Genomic DNA, 26,679 nt, shown 5'->3' with positions numbered 1-26,679 from the left:
GCTGCGATAATAGAATGCTCAAATGTCTGCCTTAAAAGAAAATATAGACATGCTAACATCTGCATATTCTCAGACAGTCAAGCGGCACTTAAAGCTCTAAATGCTTTTAAATGCTCCTCAAAAATTGTCTGGGAATGCATTCTCCTCTTACGGCAACTAAGTCGGATAAGTTCGGTACAACTGTACTGGATTCCTGGCCATTGTGGAATAGAGGGAAACGAGCGAGCAGATGAACTTGCCAGGAACGGCTCAAGCTCACCTTTCACTGGTCCAGAACCTTTCTGTGGAATATCTGACTGTGTGTTGAAAGGTGAGCTGAAGAACTGGGAAGACCGGGAAGTATTAGCCAATTATTAGAGTATTAAAATTACTCAACAATTGCTGAGTCTTAATAAGAAAGACTTAGGCACAATCACAGGCCTTATAACAGGACACTGTCCGAGTAAATACCATCTCAAAAACATAGGTTTAGTGCAAGATGATATTTGTCGTTTTTGTTATACCGAAAGTGAAACCTCGGAACATTTGCTCTGTAATTGTGGAGCTCTAACTAGACGCAGACTGCAATACCTTGATAAGGCTATTTTGGAGCCCAAGGAAATTTGGTCTGCGTCGCCGATCAGGATTATAAAATTTATCAAACAGAGTATTCCTGATTGGCACCTATCTCGCTATAGCTTTCAGTCTACTTCTTCATCAATAAGTAGTAGGTAAGCTTGAAGCGGAGTACAAAAAAATGGGATATACCACAATAGTTCAGAATAATGGACGCAGTGGTTCACATCCAACAGGGGAAAAAAAAGGTACGGTAATGTGCTCAATAGTGAAATATATGATAGTGAATGAGCTGAGGACCACTATGCATTCCCTATCATAGTCATCATTTTGATTGTACGATATGTGCATACGCCAAAAGATGACCGGCGTTGAACATTTAATAAGTACAAAGCCTTCAGAAAAATATCAAGAAGCAACTATAAGATAGTGAGAAAAAATTGAGAAAGTTTGTAAAAAAAAAACGCGAAAACACAACATCAAAGGTTCTTTTCAGAACCTTCAACATGTTCATAAAGAGTAAACAGTAAACTAATCCATTTTTCAGTTAGATAGGTAGGTATTCACGTAGGAGAAGAAAATAAAACAATATATTTAAAATATATATTTAGCAAAAGCTGCCCCCTTTGTACAGTCCTACGTCACTCCGGTAATGTCCCCGACATTACCCACTCGTCTTTTTTTTCTATATTTTCTGTTCATGTTCCGAGCAAAAAACTGCTCGATAAATTTCCTGTCCAATGGTATATAACACAACATATGTCACAATATCGATTTTATGTAATATGCGTTTGAAATCTCTTAATGAATGGTTACATTTTTTCGTAGAGTGACCCCCTATATAGAAATCAAAGACATAGTCCTATGCCAAAAAAAAAATATTAATTTTCCGCGAAAAAGATCATTTCAAGCCGAACATTAAACCTAAGGCGGCGGTGACACTGGATGCAGAAAAGTGGTCGTACGAATTGTATGCAATAGTGAAAGTAAACAACCACATTGAGTTGTATTGGTGTGGTTACATTGCTTTCTCCTTGCTTCGTTCGAATTCGTCTGCTTCTATAGAACAAAATTGTTTGTTTCTATTCGTACAATCATATTTTCGTGCGTACTCCTAGGCAATGTCACCTTACCCTAACAAACAAGCAGTGTGACATCGCAATAGAAAAACAAGATAGCATACCTTCGGAAACACCTTATCACACTCCTCGCAGGCAAAGCTGGTGAGGGTTGTTAGTTGGGCACTATCACTGTCACCATCGTAGCAGTTGATGTTATCGTTGAGATCCGCCTACAAGAACCATTTTTTCGTTGCACACAAGCGAGCGATGTATTAGGCGGGTTGTTTGTTGTAACAGTAGTATCAGTAGTGTAGTAGAAGTAGAAGTAGAAGTAGCAGTAACAGCAGCAGCGAAGGCGGTAGCCAGCCGTGTCACAAAGCAGCATGGTCATTATGGAATAGAGAATGTTGGATAATGAGTTAAAGCAAAGGAAGCAAAAAACACCGGTGAAAATGGAGGAACTCATGTTCGTTCCGTCAACAGAATCAACTGTGATTGTTAGTGGCTTCGCGTGTGAGGAGTTCATTTTACTTACAGAGAGCTCTTCTGGACTGAGGAAGCCTACGTTCATCGATTCGGATGTCTGATCCACGGTCGGAGCTAACGGTTGTTGCTGTTGATTCTCGTTGCTCTTGATGGATGATAGGGTTAAAAGCTGAGGTTCACCACCGGCTGCGATCGGGGAAGATTCGGTGGTAATCATATGGCTGTTCTCGTCGACGAAGCCACCGTTTTCGATCATGGATCCCGAATGGGGTGACGTGAGCCCTTCGAGAAGAATTGAATTGCCGACGGCGGTGCCGCCACCACCACCACCAGCACCACTCGCTAAGGTTGTCGTAGGGTGGAGACACGGAATAGATACAGCTTGAAATTGGCTGGTTGGGATTGCTTGAGGAGCGCTTGGCGGTGGAGGTGGTGGTGGAAGAAGCGCCGTTGACTGATGATGTTGATGGTGATGATGGTGTGAGCCGTGGTTTGAGATTGGCACCAGCTTTGGTAACTTATCGGTTGAGTTTAATACTTTAACATCTATCTTATTGCCTAGAGCGTTGCTGTTTTGGTTCAGAAACAGTTGACTAGTATCGATAAGGTTGTTGTTGGTTAGCTCGAGATTGGAGATTATGATAATGCTGTGAGATTTGTTAGGACTGGTGGCTGTTGGACCGGGACTTCCCGAGACTAACGTCGGAGCCGTCGACGGCATCGTTGACAGAGGCGCCATTTGCATGGGTATTGACGGTGCCGTCGTTGAAGCGGTCAATCTGTTCAAATGTTTCTTTTTATTATATTGTCGTGGCACATGAACCGGTTGTTCCGAAACTACGGTGACAGTAGAATTGGATGTATTTATTGCAGTGGCCGCCACCGCTTCGATCTTCTTATTTTTCTGGGATAACTTTGTAGCAAGTGCTTTGGCGATTGCAGGTTTGATCGGTGAAGTTTTTTTCTGGTTAATTTGCGTTAACACTTTCTTCTCCGATTTGTAGTCATTCGAAACGGTGTAAACCGTATGAACTTTCCTCAAATGCTTTTCCAATGCGTTTGGATTTTTGAACAGTTTGGCGCATACGATGCACTTGTACAGTTGTTTGCCGTTGGCCGCTTGTACATCTGTAATCATATCCTGACTCGATGTGGTATTAGTGATCGGTATCGTTGTGATGCTCGGTATTATTGCCGCCGGTATCGTTTGAGTGTGCTCGAACACTGGTTCGACTTCCATTTCCTGCACGGACATCGATTCCGGTTCGATCAGAACATCACTCGTTTCATCTGCCAACAGCAAGCTGTCGCTTGGCCCATCAAGGGGATCCAGGCTTGCTTTCAACTCCTCCAATGGTGTGGATTCGATCTCCTCTAACACTGGATCCTCTTTTGGTTCCGAAAGTATCTTATCAGCCGACTCCTCCGTGCTGCTCAGCACACTTTCGTTAGGGTCTTTGTGAATCTTCATGTGACGCTGCAGTGACCACGAATTGGAGAGCACTTTTAAACATTTGGGGCAATGCAGATAAGCTGTCTTTGATTTGCGTTCAGTGCATTCATGATTCTTGAGTTCCTCAGCCAATTGAAACAGCTGAAAAGGAAATTATAATTTGTTATTTTACAAATATTAACTGAAAAACAAAAAACCATTTACCTTCATACAGAACACACACAAGAACAAATTATGCTTGCGCATGTGTTTGTCCAGGTTGGATTTAGTCATATACTTCCGCAGGCAAATCTCACATGGATACTTTTTATCGGCGTCCGGATCGGTCCCATTTGCTCCGGATATGGATGGTGCTGGCGTGGCCGATACCATCGCCAGGCTCTCGTTCAGCGTCGCCAAAGAGTCTGTGGACGATGAGTATCGGCTGTGCAATTTCTCCATTCCCGGACCGCCCCCGACACTAATGCCGGAATCTCCCAGATTACTACCGCTACTGCTTCCCCCATCGTACCCGATCATTGTGCTGGTGCCGAACGAGTCAAACGAGATGTTCATATCGCTAGCCCCCAGTGAAATATTAATCAAATCGGCTGGACTCAGAGTGTCCTCCGGAAGCGTTTGATAGCTCGAATAAGAGCCGGGATCAACCAGCGGGTGTGACTGAATCGTTGACGCATGATGCTGAAACTGGGTCTGTGGCGAAGACTGATGCTGACTAGAATGGTGCATTTGTGCTGGTGGGTTAAAATGACTGAAATCATCGCATGATTGCGAGGCCACACTCGAGGTGATCAAGTCCAGATCGAACATGTGATAGTGATTGGTATACTTGGGTGACGTATTCTTCATGAGACTATCAATCGGTGGCAACGAGATTTTATCGTAGCTTGAAACCATCTCCCCACTGCTCATCATGGCTGTGCTTAAGGAACTGCTATTGTTATTCACGTCACTACCACTGGTCATCAGGACATCTTGCGGAACGGTTGTGCTAGACGATGACGCCGTTGACGTCGACGGGAAATTTTCCACGTAGTTTTGATTCTGATCCAGATCGAAACCATAGTCTAAGCTGACCGATCGAAGAATGTTATTGCAGAGGTCATACGAGCTCGGCTCTAGCAGGGTTGCGCCTATCTTGGCCGCGTAGCTACGTGAGTACCAAACCCGCAGGATGTCACCCAACTCGATGTCCTTAATTGCGGTGTAGTATATTTCATCATTTTCCTGCAGGAGATATTTTTCATTATTTTTTTATTATTTTTTCAGAACATTTAGTCTTTCACAGAATGTTATAATATATTGAGTTTTTAAAACGTTTTCATATTACCCAAAATCGCCATACAAATGAAATACAAATTAATGCAGAACTCGAGAACTAATCAATAAAACGGAACCAAATTTGGCATATAGAGGTTTTAGAGGGCAATACATGTTTCTATGGTGGTTCGACACTCCTCCCCAAGGATGGAAAACAAGGGAGCATGATAAGATTTACGAATAATTGCAAACTGCACAGATCGTAATCTGTGCAAACTGCGACTAACTGATAATCATTTCCCATCATAACCAAATGATTTTCTCTTGGTAATTCTGAGTTGACCAAAGCATTGTAAGACTGAAACTAGTCCGAATAATTGAGTTACTCTCCTTCCTCGCTCTGTTTACAACTCCTAACAAGAATTTGCTCCATGGGAATGAGTATCTCTATGACGTACGCTTTACGATTCTCGCTCTCTCGTCCGGGCGTTCAATTTTCCTCTCCGAACGCGTTTACTTCGATGAAACTATGTGAGGAAAAAAACGCGTTACAGCAGATAGGACTACATTAATGTTTAATGTTCCACAGAGGATTTCTCAGATGGTGTTTAAATTCATCTACAAGAGACTACAAACAGTAATCCCCCTCAAATCGCTAATTTTATGAGTTAATGTAAATGCGTTATTGGGCAAGGCTATTACGATATCGAACACGTGGTCTTGCGAGATGTATTTTTCCGCCAGCCCAAATACAGAACACTCCTTTCGGGCACGAGTAAACTTGTGACTAGAAAAGACCTTAATTACCTTGAATTAATCAAAAACATAAATTAGCGCAAATATTTCAACATGTGTTTTTTGTGTAAGCACGTAAATATTTACTCATAACATTTTAGGATTGTGGAACTCTACATAATTTGTATGCAGATAGACTATCCACAATTTGTGGGGGGAATACTCATACAACTCAAATAGGTAATGATTATCTGCTATCACAAAGCTGAGAAATTTTTTGACGTTTTGTTTTACTACTGATTCATTAAAAAAAAGCTTTATTTTAAAATGTTTTCTCATCCTAAGACTGGCTCACCATATCGACTGCTACTAACACCGTAGGCTAACCTCAAGGATATTTTTTATCCATTTTCGGCGAATAATCAATAGAGTGCCGTGTTATGCAACATCAGAACAATGGCAAAAACAACATCACGATCATAAGGTGTTGGTTCGGTTATTCCAGACGACATCGACGACATGTTTAGGAAGGTTAATGACCTTCAAAGGATAAATTTATCTTTGGAACATTAAATTGAAGTTCATGACTTCCAGTCGGACGTTTATCCGCTCTGATAATAATTGTGTGGTCCTCACAAAGCATATATTCCAATGCCGTCAGTTCACTTAAATTCTTCGCATACCGTTTGATGATTAGGTAGGATGTTGATAATCATTTTCTGCGATACCGATTGTTCCAATAGTATTTATTCGACAATATGGAGATTGAATACCTGAAATTAACCAGATTCAACCAAACAAATCTGCAGACAAAGCAGTATGTACACTCAAGAAATGCAACAAGTTTGAAGGGATATGAAAATAAACATTGGTCGTTCAATAAATCTACTGCCACATATGTCGGGAGTCCACGAAATATGGATAACATATGTCCATACTAATTCATTACATTTATTTGCAACTAAAAACGTAACCACACAGAATTGAATTAATCAAATATTTTTTATTTTTTATTTATAATGATACTACATCCCATTGAGAGATTAGATCTTCTTCACAATTTTTCGCCAATAATCCCGATCCATGGCTGCAGTTCTCCAACTCCCGGCTGCACCGATTCTTGCCAAGTCCTGCTCCACCTGGTCCAATCACCTCGCTCGCTGGGCTCCTCTCCTTCTAGTTCCTACCGGATTCAATGCGAACACCATCTTTGCAGGGCTGCTGTCAGGCAATCTTGCAACATGCCCTGCCCATCGCACTCGTCCAGCCTTGGCGACTTTCTGAATGCTGGGTTCGCCGTAGGGTTGTTCTGAGCACTCGGCGTTCGAAAACTCCAAGCGCTTGTGAGTCCCATAGAGAACAACCGGTCGAATTAGGGATTTGTACATGGTACACTTCGTACGGGGTCGGAGTTTGTTGGACCACAAGGATTTGCGTAGCCCATAGTAGGCTCGACTTCCATTGACAATGCGTCTTCGAATTTCACGGCTGTTGTTGTCAGTTGTTATCAACGAGCCAAGGTAGACAAATTCCTCTAGCACCTCGAGCTCGTCGCCGTCGATCACAACACTACTATCTACGCATTGATTCCAAGCCCAATCAGCCCTGCTTCGTGTTTCAGTTGGGTATACAAGTCGGCTACCGTCGCATGTGTTCTTCCGATTATGTCCACGTCGTCGGCGAAGCAGATACACTGACTAGACTTGTTGAAAATCGTGCCCCGCATGTTGAAGCCCGCTCTCCGCATAACACCTTCCAGCGCCACGTTGAAGAGCAGACAGGAGATTCCATTGCCTTGTCGAAGTCCCCTGTGAGTCTCAAATGATTCCGACAGCTCACCTGAGATCCGCACACTGCACCGCACACCGTTCATCGTTGCCTGAATCAGTCTTGTCAGCTTTCGGGGAAAGCCGTGTTCGTCCATGATCCTCCATAGCTGTCGTCGGTCGATTGTATCATATGCGGTCGACGAAGATGTGGTGTGTAGGGACCTGATACTCGCGGCACTTTTGGAGGATCTGCCGCAGTGTAAAAATCTGGTCCGTCGTCGAGCAACCGGGCATGAATCCGGCCTGATAACTTCCCACAAATCTACTTACTATTGGCGATAGGCGGCGGAAAAGGATCTGAGACAAAATTTTGTAGGCACCATTCAGGATTGTGATGGCACGATAGTTCCCACAATCCAACTTGTCGCCTTTTTTATAGATGGGGCAGATTACCCCGTCCTTCCACTCCTCCGGTAGCTGTTCTGTGTCCCAGATCCTGACTATCAACCGGTGCATACACTCTACAAGTGTATGCTCCCTTGAAGAGCTCCGCTACGAGGCCATCCTTACCAGCTGCTCTGTGGTTCTTGAGCTGATTAATGGCCTCCTTAACTTCACCCATAGTCGGGGGTGGTACGTCGTCGTTGTTCATTGCACCGGTGTAGTCCTCCTCAACGCCGTCTAGGTCTCCGTCTGCGCGCTGTTCAGGTGTTCATCGTAGTCCTGCCTCCACCTTTCGATCACCTCGCGTTCGTTCGTCAAGATGCCTCCTTCCTTGTTTCTACACATTTCGGCCTGCGGCACAAAGCCTTTGTGCGAGGCGTTTAGTTTCTTGAAGAACTTCCGCAATTCTCGAGAACGATAAAGCAGCTCCATCTCCTCACACTCTTTCTCTTCCAGGCGGCGTTTTTTTCCCGAAAGAGATGTGTTTGCTGCCTTCGTTTCAGTCTGTATCGTTCCACGTTTTGTCGAGTCGCTCGTTGCAGCATGGCTGCGCGTGCTGCATCCTTCTCGTTCAGGAGCGCTCGGCACTCGTCGTCAAACCATTCGTTCCGTTGTCCTCGTTGTTCATACTCGATGACGGTCTCTGCTGTGCTGCTAATTGCTGATTTTAAGGAGTTCCAGCATTCATCGAGGGGAACAGCATCCAGTTCGTCTACCCCCGGTAACGCAGCTTCAAGACGCTGCGAATATGTTGCAGCAACGTTCGGCTCCTGTAGTCGTCGTAGGTGGTACCGTGGTGAGCGCTGGTGTCTTATGTTATTGACGACTGACAGTTTAGAACGCAGTTTGACCATCACCAGGTAGTGGTCTGAATCGATGTTAGCGCCACGATAGGTTCTGACGTCGATGATATCCGAGAAGTGCCGACCGTCGATCAAAACGTGGTCAATTTGTGTTTCTGTTTGCTGTGGTGATCTCCAGGTGTAACGGTATTGGAGGCTGTGCTGGAAGAAGGTGCTACGTATGGCCATGTTCTTGGAGGCAGCGAAGTCGATAAGTCTTAGGCCGTTTTCGTTGGTTCGCTGATGAGCGCTGAACCTACCAATTACCGGTCTGAATTCCACCTCCTGGCCGACCTGAGCGTTCAAATCACCGATGACGATTTTGATGTCGTGTTTTGGGCAGCGATCGTATTCACGCTCTAGCTGCGCGTAGAATTCTTCTTTATCGTCATCGGTGCTAGCTAGATGGGGGCTGTGGACGTTGATAATGCTGATATTGAAGAGGTGGCCTCTCATCTGCACATTCTCTCATTGATCGGCCACCAACCTACGGTTTTGACGTAGGATTACGTCTTTCGGGAACATATTGGGGTACAAATTGAAAATCGAAAATCGAGCACATCGTGAAAATTGTCCAATTTCAAACGCTTATTGCTCAGTCATTTCATGATGGATGAATGAGATTTTCGCGTCAATCGATTTCGGCACTCCATAACAATTTTTTATATTGAAGTAAATAATATTTGTCATGAAACTAACTATCGAACAATTGAAAAATCTCAACTCCTATCCTAACGGAAATAACCACTTCTGATTGGTCGAAATTGACGACACATGCGGCGGGTCCCTAACAGAGACATCTAAACCAAGTTGCCTGGGAGAAATCGGCATTGCAAATACATGAAAGTAGGGGGAGCTTTTGTTTCTACTGAAATGTATTCCCTAACAGAGACATTAAAACCAAGCGGCCTGGGGGAAATCGACATTGCAAATACATGAAAATAGGGGGAGCTTTCGTTTCTACCATAATGTATTCCCTAACAGAGACATCAAAACCAAGCTGCCTGGGGGAAATCGCCATTGCAAATACATGAAAGTAGGGGGAGCTTTTTTCCCACCGAAATGTGTTCTCTAACAGAGATTTTAAATCAAGGTGCCTGAGGAAATCGGCATTGCAAATATATGCATGTAGGGGGCATTTTTATATTGCAAGCGAGGTGAGTGATACGATAAATTCTAGCATATAAAATTTTAATTTGGAACTTGAATTGTGGTTGCTTCGTGAAATTTCTTATCAATGATCGATCGTTCATTGTGAAAAATTTAGCACAAGTGGGAGTATCATGTATGGTAGCAGCTGTGTTAAAAATGACTTGATATATAAAATGATTTATTTCAATTTAAATAAATAAAAACCATGGTTTGTTCCCGCTCGCGAACGGATCGTTAGGTTTAATCTTGTTGTGTTCATTTTCACCCAAGGAAAGTTAATACTGCAGAAAAATTGTAAAAGTGAAGATATATTAGAAAAAGTGATTTTCCATATGCTCTACATATAGTATTAATTGTTGTTGTCCAATTAAAATTCGCATTGGGTTGAATAAACACCCAGAAAGTAAAAAAATATAAAAGAAAATTACCTTTTCCATTTCAAATGAGTTTCCCCTATATAAAAAAAAATTGATAATTGTGTTCGGTAGTATCTTATATTACATTGATGTTTTTCTTTTATTTATTTCATTCATACATAACACAGGAGCCATCTCGTCTAGGAGCACAAAGGGCAGTTTTCATCATATCTCGTTCCACTTCGGTATCTTTTATCTGATACGCACCATCCAACGACTGTTTACCATCCTTGTGTCATCATCACTCGGTAAACACTGGTGGAGTGAACACCACACCCACACCAAACAAAACGGCCCTTTTCATGGCCAACAAATCATTATCAAAGAGTTTTACGATGTAATTCTTCAAACATATGCAAAATCAACAGATAGCCTAACGGAATCCTACGTCAACTATGTGGTCGTGTCTCGGACACGACCCTCCTGTGACTTTTTGCATCTCCCCCATCACGATGAAAGCTGTACCCAGCTCGTGTGTGTTGCCGCAGCTCTGATAGATGGTATATCCACCATGGAACGATCGCACCATCGAACCTTTCCAGCACACCTCCTGCAGCGCTACGATGTTGAAATTGCGGGCTCTCAATATTTCCGAAAGAATTCGGGTATTCGTAAGAAAATTGAAAGACTTGCAGTTCCATGTTCCGAGTTTCCAATCTCTAGTCCGTGTTCTTTGCGTGGGTCTAGTCCGATTGTTCTGTCTCGAATTTCTTTGTGAATTTTCCTGTGCGTTTTATTTTTACGGATGGCTTGCAGGGCCTGCACCAACCCCCTCGCCGAAGGACCGTCGTGCACAGCTCTTTTTAGAGTCCCCGCTGGCACGAAGACAGTGATCAGCCGCCCCTAACATGGGGATCAGACGCTGTTTTGAGCCGCACTTCCATGGTGAACAGACGCTCGGATAGGCCCCCTTCCCTGTCAGCATACGACCAAGATCCCACCGGGGTTGGTTACCCGATCTTCACTATGGTTACTCGTACCCCAGCCGGCACCACGGGGAGGTAGGGATAGGAGTTACTGGACAGGAAGCTAAGGACCACGAATGGGGTCTATTTTATGCCTGCAGGTACGCGAAGTACCGATGGTACGCTTAGTCCAGTCATTTACCAACCAATATAATCAAATATGTGATCCGTTTTATCTACAAATTAAAAAAGATATTAAATTCCATTGAATTCGAAAAGTGTTTCGTGAAATCACTAATTAAATTATTATCAGAAAAAATATTTGAAGAGAAATGTGAATGTTCAGAATTATTGGAATCTAAAATAACGATTTTGGGCGGGATGGGATTCGCCCAGATCTGCTGGTAATAAAATTAATCAATTGCATCCATTTCCCGTCTGCTGTTTATCGGGCGGGAGACGACAGCAAAATAAAATCGACACGCCACTCACTGCGGTCAGTGCAATAGAGAATTAAAAATCCCTCGATGAGTGTCGTGAGATTTCAGTTGATCGTCTCTTGTACACTTTCCGATCAAGAACTCATCATCCGCTCCATGGGATGGGATTAATCGTTTGTGGCTTGCACTCACGAGTAGCCTTGAGTAGTAGAAGTAATGCTTCGAGAGTGCATACAGTGGGTATTCCTCTTTCATATTGCTTTTTGTGAGATCTTGGTAGCTCACCGTTCCAAGTATTCTCTCTATGTACATATGAAGGATAAAAGAGCATCGCCTGCTGGGGGTGATTTAAAAACATCCGACTAGAGGAATATACTTATTTATTGATCGTTGAATGTGATTTTTTACCATCACTGCTCCTCCCCGCTCCCTAAAGGTGGGACTGCCATACAAATGAAATACAAATTTATGCATAACTCGAGAACTAATTAAGCAAATGAAACTAAATTTCGCATGTGAGGGTTTTAGAGGACAGTAAATGTTTCTATGGTGATTCGACACACTCCCCTTCTCGATAGGGAAAAGGGGATGCCATACAAATGAAACTCAATCTTTTGCATAACTCGAGAACTAACCAAACAAATGGAACCAAAATTTGAATGTGAGGATTTTACAAAACAATAAATATTTCTAGATGGTATGACACTCCTCCCTTCTCTGGAAGGGGAAGGGAGGAGTGTCATACCATAAAAATATCACACATATTTCAACCAACCATATTCGAACCAAATATCTATATATATAAAAATGCAGTGATGTCTGTCTGTCTGATTCTTATAGACTCGGAAACTACTGAACCGATCGACATGAAAATTGGTATGTAGGGGTTTTTGGGGCCGGGGAAGGTTTTCGTGATATTTTGAGACCCCTCCCCCCTCTCTAAGGGGGGGCTGCCATACAAATGAAACACAAATTTCTACATTACTCGGAAATTAACCAAGCAAACGAAACCAAAGTTGGCATGTGAAAGTTTTAGGGTGCAATAAATGTTTCTATGATGGTTAGACAGTCCTTCCCCCACTCAAAGGGGGGGCTGCCATACAAATGAAACGCAAATTTCTGCATTACTCGAGAATTAATCAAGCAAATGAAACCAAATTTGGCATGTGGAGGTTTTAGGATGCAATAAATGTTTCTATGGTGATAAGATACTCCTTCCCCCTCTCTTAGAGCCATACAAATGAAACACAATTTTTTGCATTACTCGGAAATTAATCAATCAAACGAAACCAAAGTTGGCATGTGAAAGTTTTAGGGTGCAATAAATGTTTCTATGATGGTTAGACAGTCCTTCCCCCACTCAAAGAGGGGGCTGCCATACAAATGAAACGCAAATTTCTGCATTACTCGAGAATTAATCAAGCAAATGAAACCAAATTTGGCATGTGGAGGTTTTGGGATGCAATAAATGTTTCTATGGTGTTAAGATACTCCTTCCCCCTCTCTTAGAGGGGGCTGCCGTACAAATGAAACACAAATTTTTGCATTACCCGAGAATTAATCAAACAAATTAAACCAAATTAGGCATATGGAAACTTTAGGGTGCAATGAATGTTTCTATGGTGGTTAGATACCCCTCCCCCCTCTCTTAGGGGTGGCTGCCATACAAATAAAACACAAATTTCTGCATTACTCGAGAATTAATCAAGTAAATGGGCGGGACGAAGTTTGCCGGGTTAGCTAGTCTATATATATATAAAAATGGATTTCTGTCTGTCTGTCTGATTCTTATGGACTCGGAAACTACTGAACCGATCAACATGAAAATTGGTATATAGGGGTTTTTGGGGCCGGGGAAGGTTTTCGTGATAGTTTGAGACACCTCCCCCCACCGTAAGGGAGGGCTGCCATACAAATTAAACACAAATTTCTACATTACTCGGGAATTAATAAAACAAATGAAACGAAATTTGGCATATGGAGGTTTTAGGGTGCAATAAATAATTCTATGGTGGTTAGACTCTCCACCCCCCCCCCCCCCTTCTAATGTTAATTGAAAATTTTCGGAAAACTCTGAAGGAAAAAGGGAAAATTCGGAAAATTAAATTCACATATGCTCTACAATTATATAGTGACAAGTGCTGTTAGTCCGTTTGATGTTTGCGCTAGCGAAATTTACCTTTGTTCGAAACTGGAAATGGATTTTAATGTGATGAAATGCACTCCTATATTTTCTTCTATCTATACCAAAAAAATGGATCGACGGATGTGTTGATAATGCAGAACTCGAGGAAGGAATTGTCCGATTTAGGGCTGTCTTTATTCTATCATATTTTCTGTATAAAACATTCATTCCATGTAACGGAGAAACGTGTTATTTGCAAATGGTTGAAAAATCTTGAACGAGAATTGTGTCTGAAAATAATCTGATATTATAATGAGTTTTGTTAGAAATACTAGGAATTTCATAGTAAAAAGTAATTTCAACGGAGACGAATAGAAGACCAATCAATGAACAGTTCTGCGATTGGACCCATGAACTTGCTCATAGTAAGAAAACGTGAATGTTTGAAGTTATTGATAGCAAAAAACAAATTTTGGGCGGGACGAAGTTTGCCGGGTCAGCTAGTGACAAATGAAAAACACTGAAGAAAAATGGGAAAATGCGTAAAATTCCCATATGTTCTACAATTACACCGTAATAAGCCTTGTTAGTCCATTCGATGATCGTTGTCAATACAAATAAAAATGGATCGTCAAATGTGTTGGTGCACAAAACTCGAGAAAGGAATCGCCCGATTTGAGCTGTTTTTATTTTATTATATTTTTATATCAAACATGTATTCCATGAAACGGAGAAACATGTTATTTGTGATTGAAGAATCTTGAACGATAATTGTGAATATTATACGAGAATATTATAATGACGAGTTTTGGTAGAAGTACTAGGAAACTTATAGTAAAATAAAATTGTAAAGGGTCAATTAGAACGTTGAACGTTCGTTTGTTAAAAAAACGTGAATGTTTGAAAGTATTCATAACAAAAACCTATTCTGGGTGGGATGAGGTTTGCCGGGTCAGCTAGTTGAATAATAAAAATAATGCATTCATTTTCCCAAAAATCCCCCGAACTTTCCGTACCACCCAACATGAGCAGTACTGATTGCTTCCTGATTATTATTTTCATTCTTCCTGATTTTCGAAAATTACCGTTGGCAACCCTGGGTCAAACCATTCGCGAACGGTACAAATGAACTAATTCGCCAAAAAGAGTGAACGAACGGTCGTTCACCATGGGCACTGTTTGGGGACGAATGAAGCATAGAAGAACTGAATACACGTGGAAAGCAGATTACGCTGGCGGAATAGATGAATTTTACGATAGTGCTTGGAGATAATAAAAAAAAACGATATTATCATTCATAAGCAAATGATGCTCGAATGGGCTATATTCATTAGCATTTGAATGGCCTATATGTCAGTTTCAGTTTCACATGTTAAATGACGATCGTTGTTTTCAATTGAAAATTCCATTCTATTCCATTTCTCCAAACCGGATTTTCCGGACCGTCTTTCTAAAAAAGTGGAATTAACCCCTTCCCGTATTATTTAATACGTCACACATCAAGTGATTTCGCTATTCTGCTGAGCGTTCTAGCACCCTATGTTATGCATGTACCCACGAGTGAGACTCGATGTTGAACGGGAAGGGGTTAAAAGAGGCATATGAGGGCATATTAGTCTTACAACCAGCGTCGACAACTGATTACGCCTGATGGCATACTGTACATTCAGTGGATACAGTGGATATTCCTGCAAAATGTTGATTTGCACGATAAAATCCTCTATGCAAAATATTAGCTCAATTTGACATGATTTCGAGGGGTCATCGACGTCGAAATTTACAAGGCAACGACAAATAGGAGTTTTCGGGTTAATGGGCAAATTTATTGGCCCGCTTTTTTAACTGTTTCAATAACTAAATTTTTATCAAAGGTAAATATGTATTCTTCTTCATGTAAGGATTATGTTCTCTGAAGTTGAAGTCGATTCTTTGCCTAGTTTGCCTTATAAATGGATAAACGTTAGTACAAAACGAGTCATTTTCATTTTGATTCAGATCAATTTCATTGAAAAAAAACGATTTTTACGAAGTGTTTTTTTGCAATCGTTGGACTTCATTCTGTGCGTTTTTCATTTTTTTCGTTTCAGTCCAAGAGCTTCTTTCTTCGGGTTTTTATTGTCTTCTAGATAAAGAAAGTGAGAATTTCGAAATGGTTGAATTAACTAGCTCGATTTTGTTAATAAAAAATCCCTTCAAAATGAAACAGTTTTTCTTTTTCATTTTTAAATTCCAGTTGTAGCTCACGTAAAATGTTCAGTTCACGTTGGTGTCGTCTATCGCTTTCTTTAAAGACTACGAGTTGATCTGATGCTTGGGAACGTCCCAAGAACATTGATGTCATGTAACGATCCATCACCTCCTTCTCTTCTACATCAAAAAATCTGACATTGAGATCCATCATAAAGCTTATTTTACCGCACCCTAGTTCTCAGTTTACTAGATGTCATGATACATTCTCTCCAATGCAACCGTGTCTTTTGCAGTACAGAGTGATTTGTGACACATAACTGCTTCCAGATGCCAGGACACACAGACAGACTGAAGCTCCAGCGCGTTCAGTTCAGAACAAGTTCCTCAAGATAATTCTTAATCTGCCTCCCTGGGCGAGAACAACGGAGGCTCGCGAAAGAACCTGCCTGGATACCCTGGAAGTGAAATTCCACAAATATATTCAAAAACTTGGAGAGGTGCTCCTATTCCGAGCATTTCTTTGTCCGGCATTTGTACAGTAATTTCATAGGTTTAGGTTGAGAATAGGTTAAGAAGGTAGTTTGTTTTAATAATTAAAAAAAATTGTAAGGGGTTGTATCTAGGACACGACCGAATGTTTTCGACGTAGAACTACGCAATTTTTATGCAATCCACTTGTTTACCACTTCGAATATTATTCTAGAATGCATGAAAATTTTTGTAATAGATTATGTTCTCCGTTACAAATAAATTTGATGAACGTCCTTTTACGTTTGATATGATGCCTAGGACTACCAAAATATGTGAACGGAAAAATTGTCAAACAATCATTGTATTTTACATTTCCCTCTGAAATTATTGCACATCTCATGTTTACGTAGTTCTCGAACCGCGGGAGTTCATTCACCTCTAGTATCTGAAATGACGATTTACCGGGCTTCTCGGTTTAAAAGAACGTTTTAGGGAAACATATTCCGGTCTGCACAACGACAAGCGAGTACAAAAGTACTCAACACCAAAAACTACCCCCGATTTACATGTAAGCGGATTCCCCCAAGCGCATTGATTTTGAAGTCCGTGTTAGGGAAACGCAGCTTGGTGGGAACAAAAATACCCCCCGACTTGCATGCATATTTACAAAGCGGATTTCCACAGATACATCGATTTTGAAGTTTGTGTTGGGGAAACTGTGAATCGGGCCAATTAACCCTTGGTAGTTTGGGCGTTTAGATAACGCTTGACATTTTACAGCTGTTCAATTGTTCATCTCATGAAAAATAACATTTTATCAATTGTGATAGACGCGTAGAAATATTTCCTATCAATTGATGCAGACATCTTTCCGATATGTTAAGAAATGTTCAAGTCATAAGCATTCGAAATACGGAGAGGGTTAGCACACAAATCGGGAGAACAAATGTATGCAAAAAAAGGAAGTTCTTCCAGTTTTCATGAATTTAAACTGTTTAGGGATTAGCGAGTTGTAATGTATAGCATATCATCTTATCTCTTTTAATACATCAAATGGAAGCCCGTTTCCTGTATTAATTTGTATCCTTTACAGGTGAGATGAGGAAACGTGCTAGAATCCGGAACCTGTTAAGCAATTACTACATTATTCTTCTGTTTATTCAATTATGTAGAAGAAGATAAAAAGTCATCAATTATCATTTTTAAACACAAGTTTAAATAGTTAAGATCTTCATTAATATAAGCCTAAGTCAAATAAATATATGACTACAGGAATATATTATAGATAAAAATAGCATTTCCTCATTCGTTGCCACATTGTCCGGAACATTGTTTGTAGAGGATTGTAATAACTTTATACCCAGGTGATGTGTTTTGAGTATCCTTGGGCCATAAGTGCTTTCTTAGGAAGTTAGTGTAGCTGCTGTAGTGAACTGATGTCATTGAGTGCTAAGTTCTGCTTACGCATAGGAAAGGGACAAGAGAATGGGCAAGTGCATTCGAGGAAGTGAAGCGGGCTTCTAAGGAAGATATATATTAGGAACATAATATCAAGATCGTGACTATTCAGTAGGATGCCAATGAAAATGGTCATCTCTAATTTCAAAAAGTTATAGAAAATGTTCACCACCTCGAAAAAACACCCTATGCCAAATATTAGCTCAATGGAACTTAAGAGAGAGTGGCGCAAAGCGGTCAAAGTTTGAGTTTTTTGAAAATCAAAAAATCACCCAAAGGGGGAGTAAAAGAAAACGGGGTTTTCGAAAAAAAAATTTGATGCCAAATGTCTTAAAATTGCATGAATTGTCGAGATCTAGTGTCATCTAGAAATTTTTTTTGTCAGAAATCGACACTCTGGGACTTTATTTCATAAAAACGTGACCAGTTTTCTGATTTGACACCAATAATGTAAGACGTAGTCCTACGTCAAAACATAAGTGCTGGCTGAGATTTCTAGGCCGAAATCCGAACATTCGTTCCGTGAACCTAAGGGTGGGTTTAGACTAGTGATATATTCATGTGAAGAAATATGATGAGATTTATAGAAATCGCATCAACCGTTTACACTAGCGTGACCTTCTATAATGAATATCTTCATATTTTCGGTGAATTTATTCACCTGAAGTAGAACTGCATCCAACTTTAGTGATTTCTCACCAGTGAGAAATTCACAAGCGTTTACATATGCTGAATTTATTCAAGTTATATATACCTCGAATAAGTGTATCATATTTATTCTCTTCCGTTTACACCTATTTTCACGTGAATAAATCCATCTATAGCTATAGATCTCCCTAATGTAAACCCGCCATTAGGTGAATTTATTCACCTGAAGTAGAACTGCATCCAACTTTAGTGATTTCTCACCAGTGAGAAATTCACAAGCTGCTGAATTTATTCAAGTTATATATACCTCGAATAAGTGTATCATATTTATTCTCCCCCGTTTACACCTATTTTCACGTGAATAAATCCATCTATAGCTATAGATATCCCTAATGTAAACCCGCCATAAGACTGCATCAGCAGCGAGAGCAGTGGGGTTCAATAAGCCATCAGTGAACAATAGGGTGCCAATGAATGTGACCATGTGACCCTAAAATTTCAAAAAGTTACACTATAAAAAATGTTCACCACCTCGAAAAAACACCCTATGCAAAATGACAGCTCAATTGGACTTAAGGGAGAGTGGCACAAAGCGGTCAAAGTTTGAGTTTTTTGAAAATCGGAAAATCACCCAAGGGGGAGTAAAGGAAATCGGGGTTTTCGAAAAAAAAAAATTTTGATTCCAAATGTCTTAAAATTGCAGATGATCTAGTGTCATCTCAAAAAAAAACTTTTTTATCAAAAATCGACACTCTGGGACGAAATACGAAACAAAACGTATGGTTTTGGGTACCAATGAAATTAGTTATCTCGAGTTTTCATTCGGAACTGCGAAATGTTGATTTGCACGATAATATACCTTTTGCAAAATATTACCTCATTCGAACTTCATTTATCAGTGTCACAGACGTAAAAATTTAATTTTTTTTTTTTTGAAAAACCGAAAGATTACCAAAATTCGAGGTTTTCAAAATAAATATATTAATGCCAAATGTCTTAAAATTGCATTACTCGTTGAGATTTACTGTTATCTCGAAAAAAAAAAATTTTGTTCTGGCACTTGGTCGTTTTCCCGTCTGAACAGTCGATTTAAAAAAAAATTTTTTTAGATAACTGTTAATCTCGATGTGGCATGCAATTTTAAGACATTTGGCATCAATTTTTTTTTTTGAAAACCCCTATTTTCGGTTTTCAAAAAACTCTAATTCTGCATCTGCAACACTAATAAATTTTGAATAGGGTATATTATCGTGCAAATCAACATTTGGCAACAAGTTCCGAATAAAAAACCGAGATAACTAATTTCATTGGTACCCTAAACCATACGTTTCGTCTCGTGCTCCGAAAAAAAAAAGTCCCAGAGTGTCGATTTTTGACAAAAAAGTTTTTTTTCGAGATGACACTAGATCATCTGCAATTTTAAGACATTTGGAATCAATTTTTTTTTTCGCAAACCCCGATTTGGTGATTGGGTGATTTTTCGATTTCAAAAAACTCAAACTTTGACCGCTTTGTGCCACTCTCCCTTAAGTCCAATTGAGCTGATATTTTGTATAGGGTGTTTTTTCGAGGTGGTGAACATTTTTTATAGGGTAACTTTTTGAAATATTAGGGTCGATTTTTTCCCATACATTCATTGGCACTCTATTGTTCACTGATGGCTTATTGAACCCCACTGCTCTCGCTGCTGATGCAGTCTTAGGTTCACGGAACAAATGTTCGGATTTCAGCCTAGAAATCTCAACCAGCACTTATGTTTTGACGTAGGACTACGTCTTACATTATTGGTGCCAAATCAGAAAACTGGTCACGTTTTTATGAAAAAAAGTTAATGTCAATAACTATTTTTGCTGCGAACGGATTTTAACGAGTTGCATGCCAATCGAATCATAAATTTTCTAAGATTTGTTTGATATGCTATACATTACAATCCCATAGTCTGTATATGGTTTAAAATGATGAAAGTTGGAAGCATTCCCATTTCCCCATACATTTGTTCTGTCCATTTGTGTGCTTTCCCGAACAGAGCTATCAATAATGATCAACTTATGCAGCCTCTAGAATAGAAACAACGAAGGGGGATAGCGAAAAGAGAATATTTGCGAAGTAAATGCCACACATGCATGTAAGTTAGCTGTCGCTAGCGATAAGTATTGAATCTCCTCTGTGGATTATTCTAAGAATCTTTCTATGCCCGAAACAACAAAGGTCGCTTATTCTGCTCGTTTTGCGTTTTATGTTTCCCCTCGAGCTGTGAACGTTAGCGAATATTTCGAGGTTCAAAGATAGAAACATAAGACTAATGGGAGCTAATGTGTAGAGATATGCCTAACCTAAGCTTTGCATTAATAATAATATGTACAGAAAAAAAATGCTCTAAGAACGTCCAGCCTCCCCGAATTGAATGAAGCCTTCTGGTGAGTGACGGTAACACGAACACTCACCTGGTAGCAGATTAGATTCTGCTCGTTGGAGAATCGTGCCAGGCTAACGTGTATCATCCAGTTGCACTTGCTTTCAATCCTCGTGTCCAGATACACGTTCCGACCGTTAAGCAGCGTCTGCAAATCGAAATCGAACTCGTTCCCATAGTAGAACGGCGTGGAGAACAGAACCAGTGGGAAAGGTATATTCTTGATCGGCGTGTATGACTTCTGTGCCAGCATCGGCCCGAATCGTGTTCCTTTCGCAAACTTTTGTGACGTCACCACACAACTGCTGCCATCGGCAGCATCCATTATCAGGAGCCCATTGGGAACCGATGACCTTGAGAGGTTGAGCGAGGGTTTGTCTTTGATCTGTGGTTGAGCAGGAATTGCATTCCAAACGGTCCATTGTGGTGTGTCGGTGTGGGAAACATGCAATAGAGAAAAAAATAACGTGATTAATTGCTCGGTTGTTGTTTACGCATGGAGCATGAAAGGTCTGCTTGGATCCGTCCATTTGCAAAGTGGCTGCAACATGGGGATAAAAATATTGACTTTTTTTCGCCGAGATGCGCAGAGACAGGCTAATGGCGCACGGACTGCGCACATGTTGTCATGGACATTAAAATGCGTAAATTATATAATTAAAATGGGTCGAGCCGTACTTCCGGTGCTGCTGTCAGATAGGGATTAGCGATCCTCATCGGTGAGAGCCCGGATGGGGTGCATTTTCACTCAGCAAACAGTCGAAATCGGCAATACTTCCATAAAAGGCATAAAATGGCCAACCGCGCACACTCGATTCTACTTACATGATCTCCCTTGGCAAACTCTGGACAATTTTGGGTGTAATGTGACGCTCCACAGATGCTGCACACTAGTATCATGTTGACCAATCCCACGGCGGATCGGGAATGCGATGTTTTGCGGTGTTGGTCGATTCCGTTTCGGGAGCCACAGTTAGCACCAGGATATATTGACGTGATTTGCAGCACGGCAGACACGGGAAGACAGAGAGAAGAGATCCAGGGATTAGAGTGTTCGTTCCAGATTTGCGTTTTTTTCTTCGTTGAGGACAGCGAGAGCGAGAGTGTTTGCCTGAGCTGTACCAGTACCAGCACCAGCAGCAGCACTGACGGCAGGGACCAACACACAATCGTGTCCACCACCCAAACTCGCTCAGGAATGGTTTGGTTATTGGCGAGCGAATGACACAGTGCGAGTGAATTTCAATGCAAGCTTATGTGTGTGAGAAAATTCAAGTTGTGCGGAAAAATAAGTCAGAAAATGGACACCACTTTTCCCTGCCCACTTTCCCAACACTCACCAAATGGGATTAGGTAAAACACCGAGTTAACCTCTTTCAAACCATTTTCCACCCACAAAAACAACGTACATTCGTTCACTTGACACTCGGAAACACTCAACAATCACCAATGTCTAACATACTGATGTGCATCGCACGGAATGTTAATCCGGAAAGTAGTCTCATTTTCTTACTTAGTCTGCACTGCTGCTGGTGCACTCTCTAATGTTGGTATCAAGAAGACCCACGACCCCCGAAAGCCAGAAACCTCTGCCACCGGATCAGGAAAAAAAGCTCTCGAAGCTTACCATTTTCGACCAGCTGCACATTGCTATTCAGCACTGATAATGCATCAAAACAAATATTGGTTGATAGGTCACTCATAACTAAGGCCTCGAAGCCTGACTTTTAGCTACGCTTAGCTACACTTTTTTGTACTACGATTGGCGCAGAAAACCAACAACCGTGGAGTATGAAATAAATAAATAAAAAGGCTAAAAGAAAAGAGCAGAGAGGAAAAAGTCCGGACTATGGTGAATTCAGTCAAGAAAATACGCTTATACTAATCCAAATTTTCTTCTGTCTCTCGACTCCCCTACCCATGTGTACTATACTAGTAAATTAAGGCAAAACACACAAACACACGCCCAAAAGCCGTAGTATACATTGCGCTTTTCCATACTTATCCGATCCAAAGGCCCCCGTCCCAGTCGCGGATACGGTACCGCACACGCACATATTCAAATCAGTGTCAAATGCAATCGGAATATGCATGAGTGCCTAGGGCTGCCAGACGCAACTGGCTTAAGCCGGGTTCAGACGGTGCGAGTAAGCATACGAGTCGGTCTAGTCAGTTACTGCAGTGCAGCTACTCACACCGTGTGAACACATCATGCCAGTTATTGTCATGTGTGATCCGGCGTGCGAGCTACTTCAAAGTTTTTTGAATTTACTCGCACTTGCATGCTTCACAACGTCAAAAACAGAATTTAGCGTTCGAATCAGTGATGCCAAATGTAATGAAATGTCTCTATTTTTAAGATATTTGAAAATATGTGAAGATATTTATAGACTTCAAAATTATTGGAAAAACAAATAAAACCCTCATAGTTTCTAAACGAAATAATTGTTATTTCGTTTTGCACGCTGGCGGGGCACGCTTTCTTTTTGAGATAGTTTTCTTGAGAATCTCTAATATAGAATCATTATCAGATCACAACTTACAAAAAAAAGTATTGTTCTAAGAAACAGAATACATATTCGATTTAAAAAAGTACATTTTCATTCATTATTAAAATTTTTGAAGCGTATTTATTGCACCTGCAAATCGACTATCATTTTCATTTCACAAAATAAATAAAATTAAAAAAAAATCTTTTAGACTACCATTTATAACATCACATCCTTTCGGAATTATCTGAGCTATGGATGTTTTCGAGATTCTAAAAAATATCGACAACAATCCCAACGATATTCCAAAACAAAGGCACATCAATGTCATTTCTAATTTAACTCTTGCAGGTACAGCATCCCTCATGACTGTATCTTGGCGTTGTATTCGTGGAGCAATTAAATCCAACAGTTTTTTTCACTTGTTCAGGTGTTATTATCAACACTGCTCTGTAATCTCGGGGATCCTCATCGTAGAGTTCCTTCAATATTGTATTTGTTGCTCCTTTTCTTTGCATCTAATTCCTGGCCCGAATCCTTTTCTCTTTCTGCTTTTTCGGATAGTACCTTCAGTTCAAAGAAATTCAGCACAAAGTATGTATTTTTAAACACGATCAGCGTTTGTTTTGCTATAAAATTGTGTGATGATACATTCAACTGAAAACCTAAGATGAAAACTGCCAATAAAGAAGTCGATTTTGGACCAATCATTTGACAAATTCGGACCTGATTGCTGTTTCTGACTATTTGATGGACATTTGAAAAGTCGCCTGGCATCCCTGGTAAACCCGTGCCGTAGTATCTAGTTTCTCGCCAGCAGCTCACACTGTGTGAACGGACAAGGCGAGTCAACCAATTGTCAAGCGAGTCCACCGGGTCAGTAGCTGCTCATTGTCAAGTCAGCTACTAGCAACGTATAAATGGGCCTTTAAGCTTAAACGGAACGATGTTCGGAAACGACGATTTCGGTCGGAAAAGTTCTATGTTTTCCTTTTGATATATTTGATGATGACGTATGGAAGTATGAAATGAAAATTAATCAAAGGTTAGGTTTTGAATTAAAGAGACTTTCAACTCTGACAGTTCATTCGTCTCTAATGTCAACAGAAAATTTGATGTGCAAATAATCCTAAGTGAATGGCGCATAAGTAGACAAGAAATGGTTCTGAGTTTATGTTTTATGCATTGAAATGATTGTGCTGTGTCGTTTGACGTAGGATAACGTCTTTCGGGAACTTATCGGGGGGTACAAATTGAAAAATGCTCCCGTGGTCGAATGGTTAGCGTCCCACATTATCATGCCAGGGGTTCGGGTTCGATTCCCGTTCTGGCCGGGGGTTTTTTTCGTTAAATAAAGTTCTTCCGGCTTGCACTGTGTTCACGCGTATTCTAGAACTTGCCATTCCAAAATACATTCAGGGCGTTTTATCCGGAATAGAAATCTCAACTAAGTACTACTAATAAAAATGACGCAAGTAATACCTACGTTGAGAAGGCCAAAGTTCTAGTGGGAACGTTAGTGCCATCCAAGAAGAAGAAGATATTGAAAAAAAATCGATCGCATTGTGAAAATTGTCCAATTTCAAACTCTTATTGCTCCGTCATTTCCTGATGGATTTATGAGATTTTTGCGACAAATTATTTGGGCACTCCAATGTACCACAATTAAGAAAAGAGTATATTTTATGAATCTATCATACAATTGAAAAAGCTCAAACTTTTTCACAATGAAAATCCCGCCTTATGATTGGTTGATTCTCCAAAGTAATCTTATTTCTCACATCCAGTGTACCTGCACTTGTTTGTCTTGTCCCCTCATGTCACCGTCGCCCACCTTCGACAGCCAGTCGAACACTAGATGCCATTTCTGGTCCTAATGCACAACACTACAGTGCGTGTGGCAAATCTCGGTTGAGACTTTACCCAATTTTCATATCCCAAATCTGACCAGTCCCACAAAATTGTTGCCCCTTAATCTCGAGTAATCCGCGAGTAATCGGTCGAATTCTTCTAACCATAGATTTAAGATTAAATTATGTAAACAAAACTGATTGCAAAGCTTCTGCGATTGAGCCTTACAAATAAACGATTTGGAAAAAAGAAGTCATATGCATCATTTGTTAAAACATACCTTATGGTGGGTTTAGACTAGTGATATATTCGTGTGAAGAAATATGATGAGATTTATAGAAATCGCATCAACCATTTACACTAGCGCGAACTTATATAATGAATATATTCATACTTTTGGTGAATTTATTCACTTGAAGTAGAACTGCATCCAACTTTAGTGACTGGATGTCTATCATAACAGTTTTCCATAATTGCTTCCATTTTTTCAGATATCTACAATAAGCGGTCGAATCATAACAGTGCAGAAGGATGTTTTTATTATATCTTTCCGCTTCTAGTCGAGCAATCAATGCCTTTCTTTCCAAGCAAGATATACTTCTGTTTGGTTCCCATCGGCGGGGAAAAGAGTACTATCAGCTTATGGCGATGGTGACAAAAAATAACGCCATATATTACAGGAAAGTAACCAGTTGCGTTGGATATTAGAGGCGAATAAACTGAAAAGTTTGAAGCCTCTTAAATTAAACATCATCATCATTGCGTTGGATGTTTCAATCAAGGGAAATCCTGAGCCTTGAATTTTGTGTTTTGACGTAGAACTACGTCTTTCAGGAACAGGTCACGTTTTTATGAAATAAAGTTAACGTTAATAACCATTTTCACTGTGAACGAATTCTAATGATTTGCATACCAATCGAATCGGAAATTCTAAGATTTGTTTAATATGCTATACATTACAATTCGCTAATCTCTAAACGGTTCAGATTCATGAAAACTGGAAGGACTTCTTTTTTTTCAATACATTCGTTCTGCCGATTTGTGTGCTAACCCTACCCGTATTTCGAATGCTTATAATTCGAACATTTCTTAACAGATCGAAAGATGTTTGCATCAATTGATAGGAAATATTTCTACGCGTCTATCACAATTAATAAAATATTATTTTTCATGAGATGAACAATTGAATAACTGTAAAATGTCAAGCGTTATTTAAACGCCCTAACTGCCAAGTTTTGATTGGCCTGATTTACGGTTTTCCCAACACAGACTTCAAAATCGATGTACCCAAAATCGATGAAATCCGTTCTGCAAATATACATGCAAGTCGGGGGTATTTTTGTTTCCACCGAGCTGTGTTTCCCTAACACGGACTTCAAAATTAATGTGCCTGGGGGAATCCGCTTTGCAAAACCGTGCAAGTCGGGGGTGTTTTTTGGTGTTGAGTACTCGCTTGTCGTTGTGCAGACCGGAATATGTTTCCCTAAAACTTACTTATAAACTGAGAAGCCTGGGA

The 26,679-nt window shown here is 40.5% G+C and overlaps 1 protein-coding gene across 2 annotated transcripts in view; it reads right to left on the bottom strand.

Annotated features, from left to right (window-relative positions):
* The window catches only part of LOC129775219 (uncharacterized), a 50,863-nt gene extending 28,155 nt beyond the window's left edge, over window positions 1-22,708 (bottom strand). Inside the window, exons 1-6 of one of the 2 annotated variants that reach the window (XM_055779636.1) lie at window positions 22,451-22,708; window positions 21,649-21,713; window positions 20,855-21,208; window positions 3,760-4,782; window positions 2,152-3,696; window positions 1,739-1,846 (exon numbers count right to left, since the gene is read on the bottom strand). In XM_055779636.1, the coding sequence (XP_055635611.1) occupies window positions 1,739-1,846; window positions 2,152-3,696; window positions 3,760-4,782; window positions 20,855-21,208; window positions 21,649-21,713; window positions 22,451-22,526 (3,171 nt within the window). In that variant the 5' untranslated portion in view covers window positions 22,527-22,708. The remainder of the gene's footprint in view (window positions 1-1,738; window positions 1,847-2,151; window positions 3,697-3,759; window positions 4,783-20,854; window positions 21,209-21,648; window positions 21,714-22,450) is intronic. The other variant, XM_055779637.1, reaches the window with a different exon arrangement.
* Window positions 22,709-26,679: the final 3,971 nt, after the last annotated feature.

Source organism: Toxorhynchites rutilus, chromosome 3, assembly GCF_029784135.1.
Source record: "Toxorhynchites rutilus septentrionalis strain SRP chromosome 3, ASM2978413v1, whole genome shotgun sequence".
NCBI classification, from domain to species: Eukaryota; Metazoa; Arthropoda; class Insecta; order Diptera; family Culicidae; genus Toxorhynchites; species Toxorhynchites rutilus.
The sequence above is the reverse complement of the archived record's forward strand: the minus strand, read 5'-3'. Positions and strand labels throughout refer to the sequence as shown.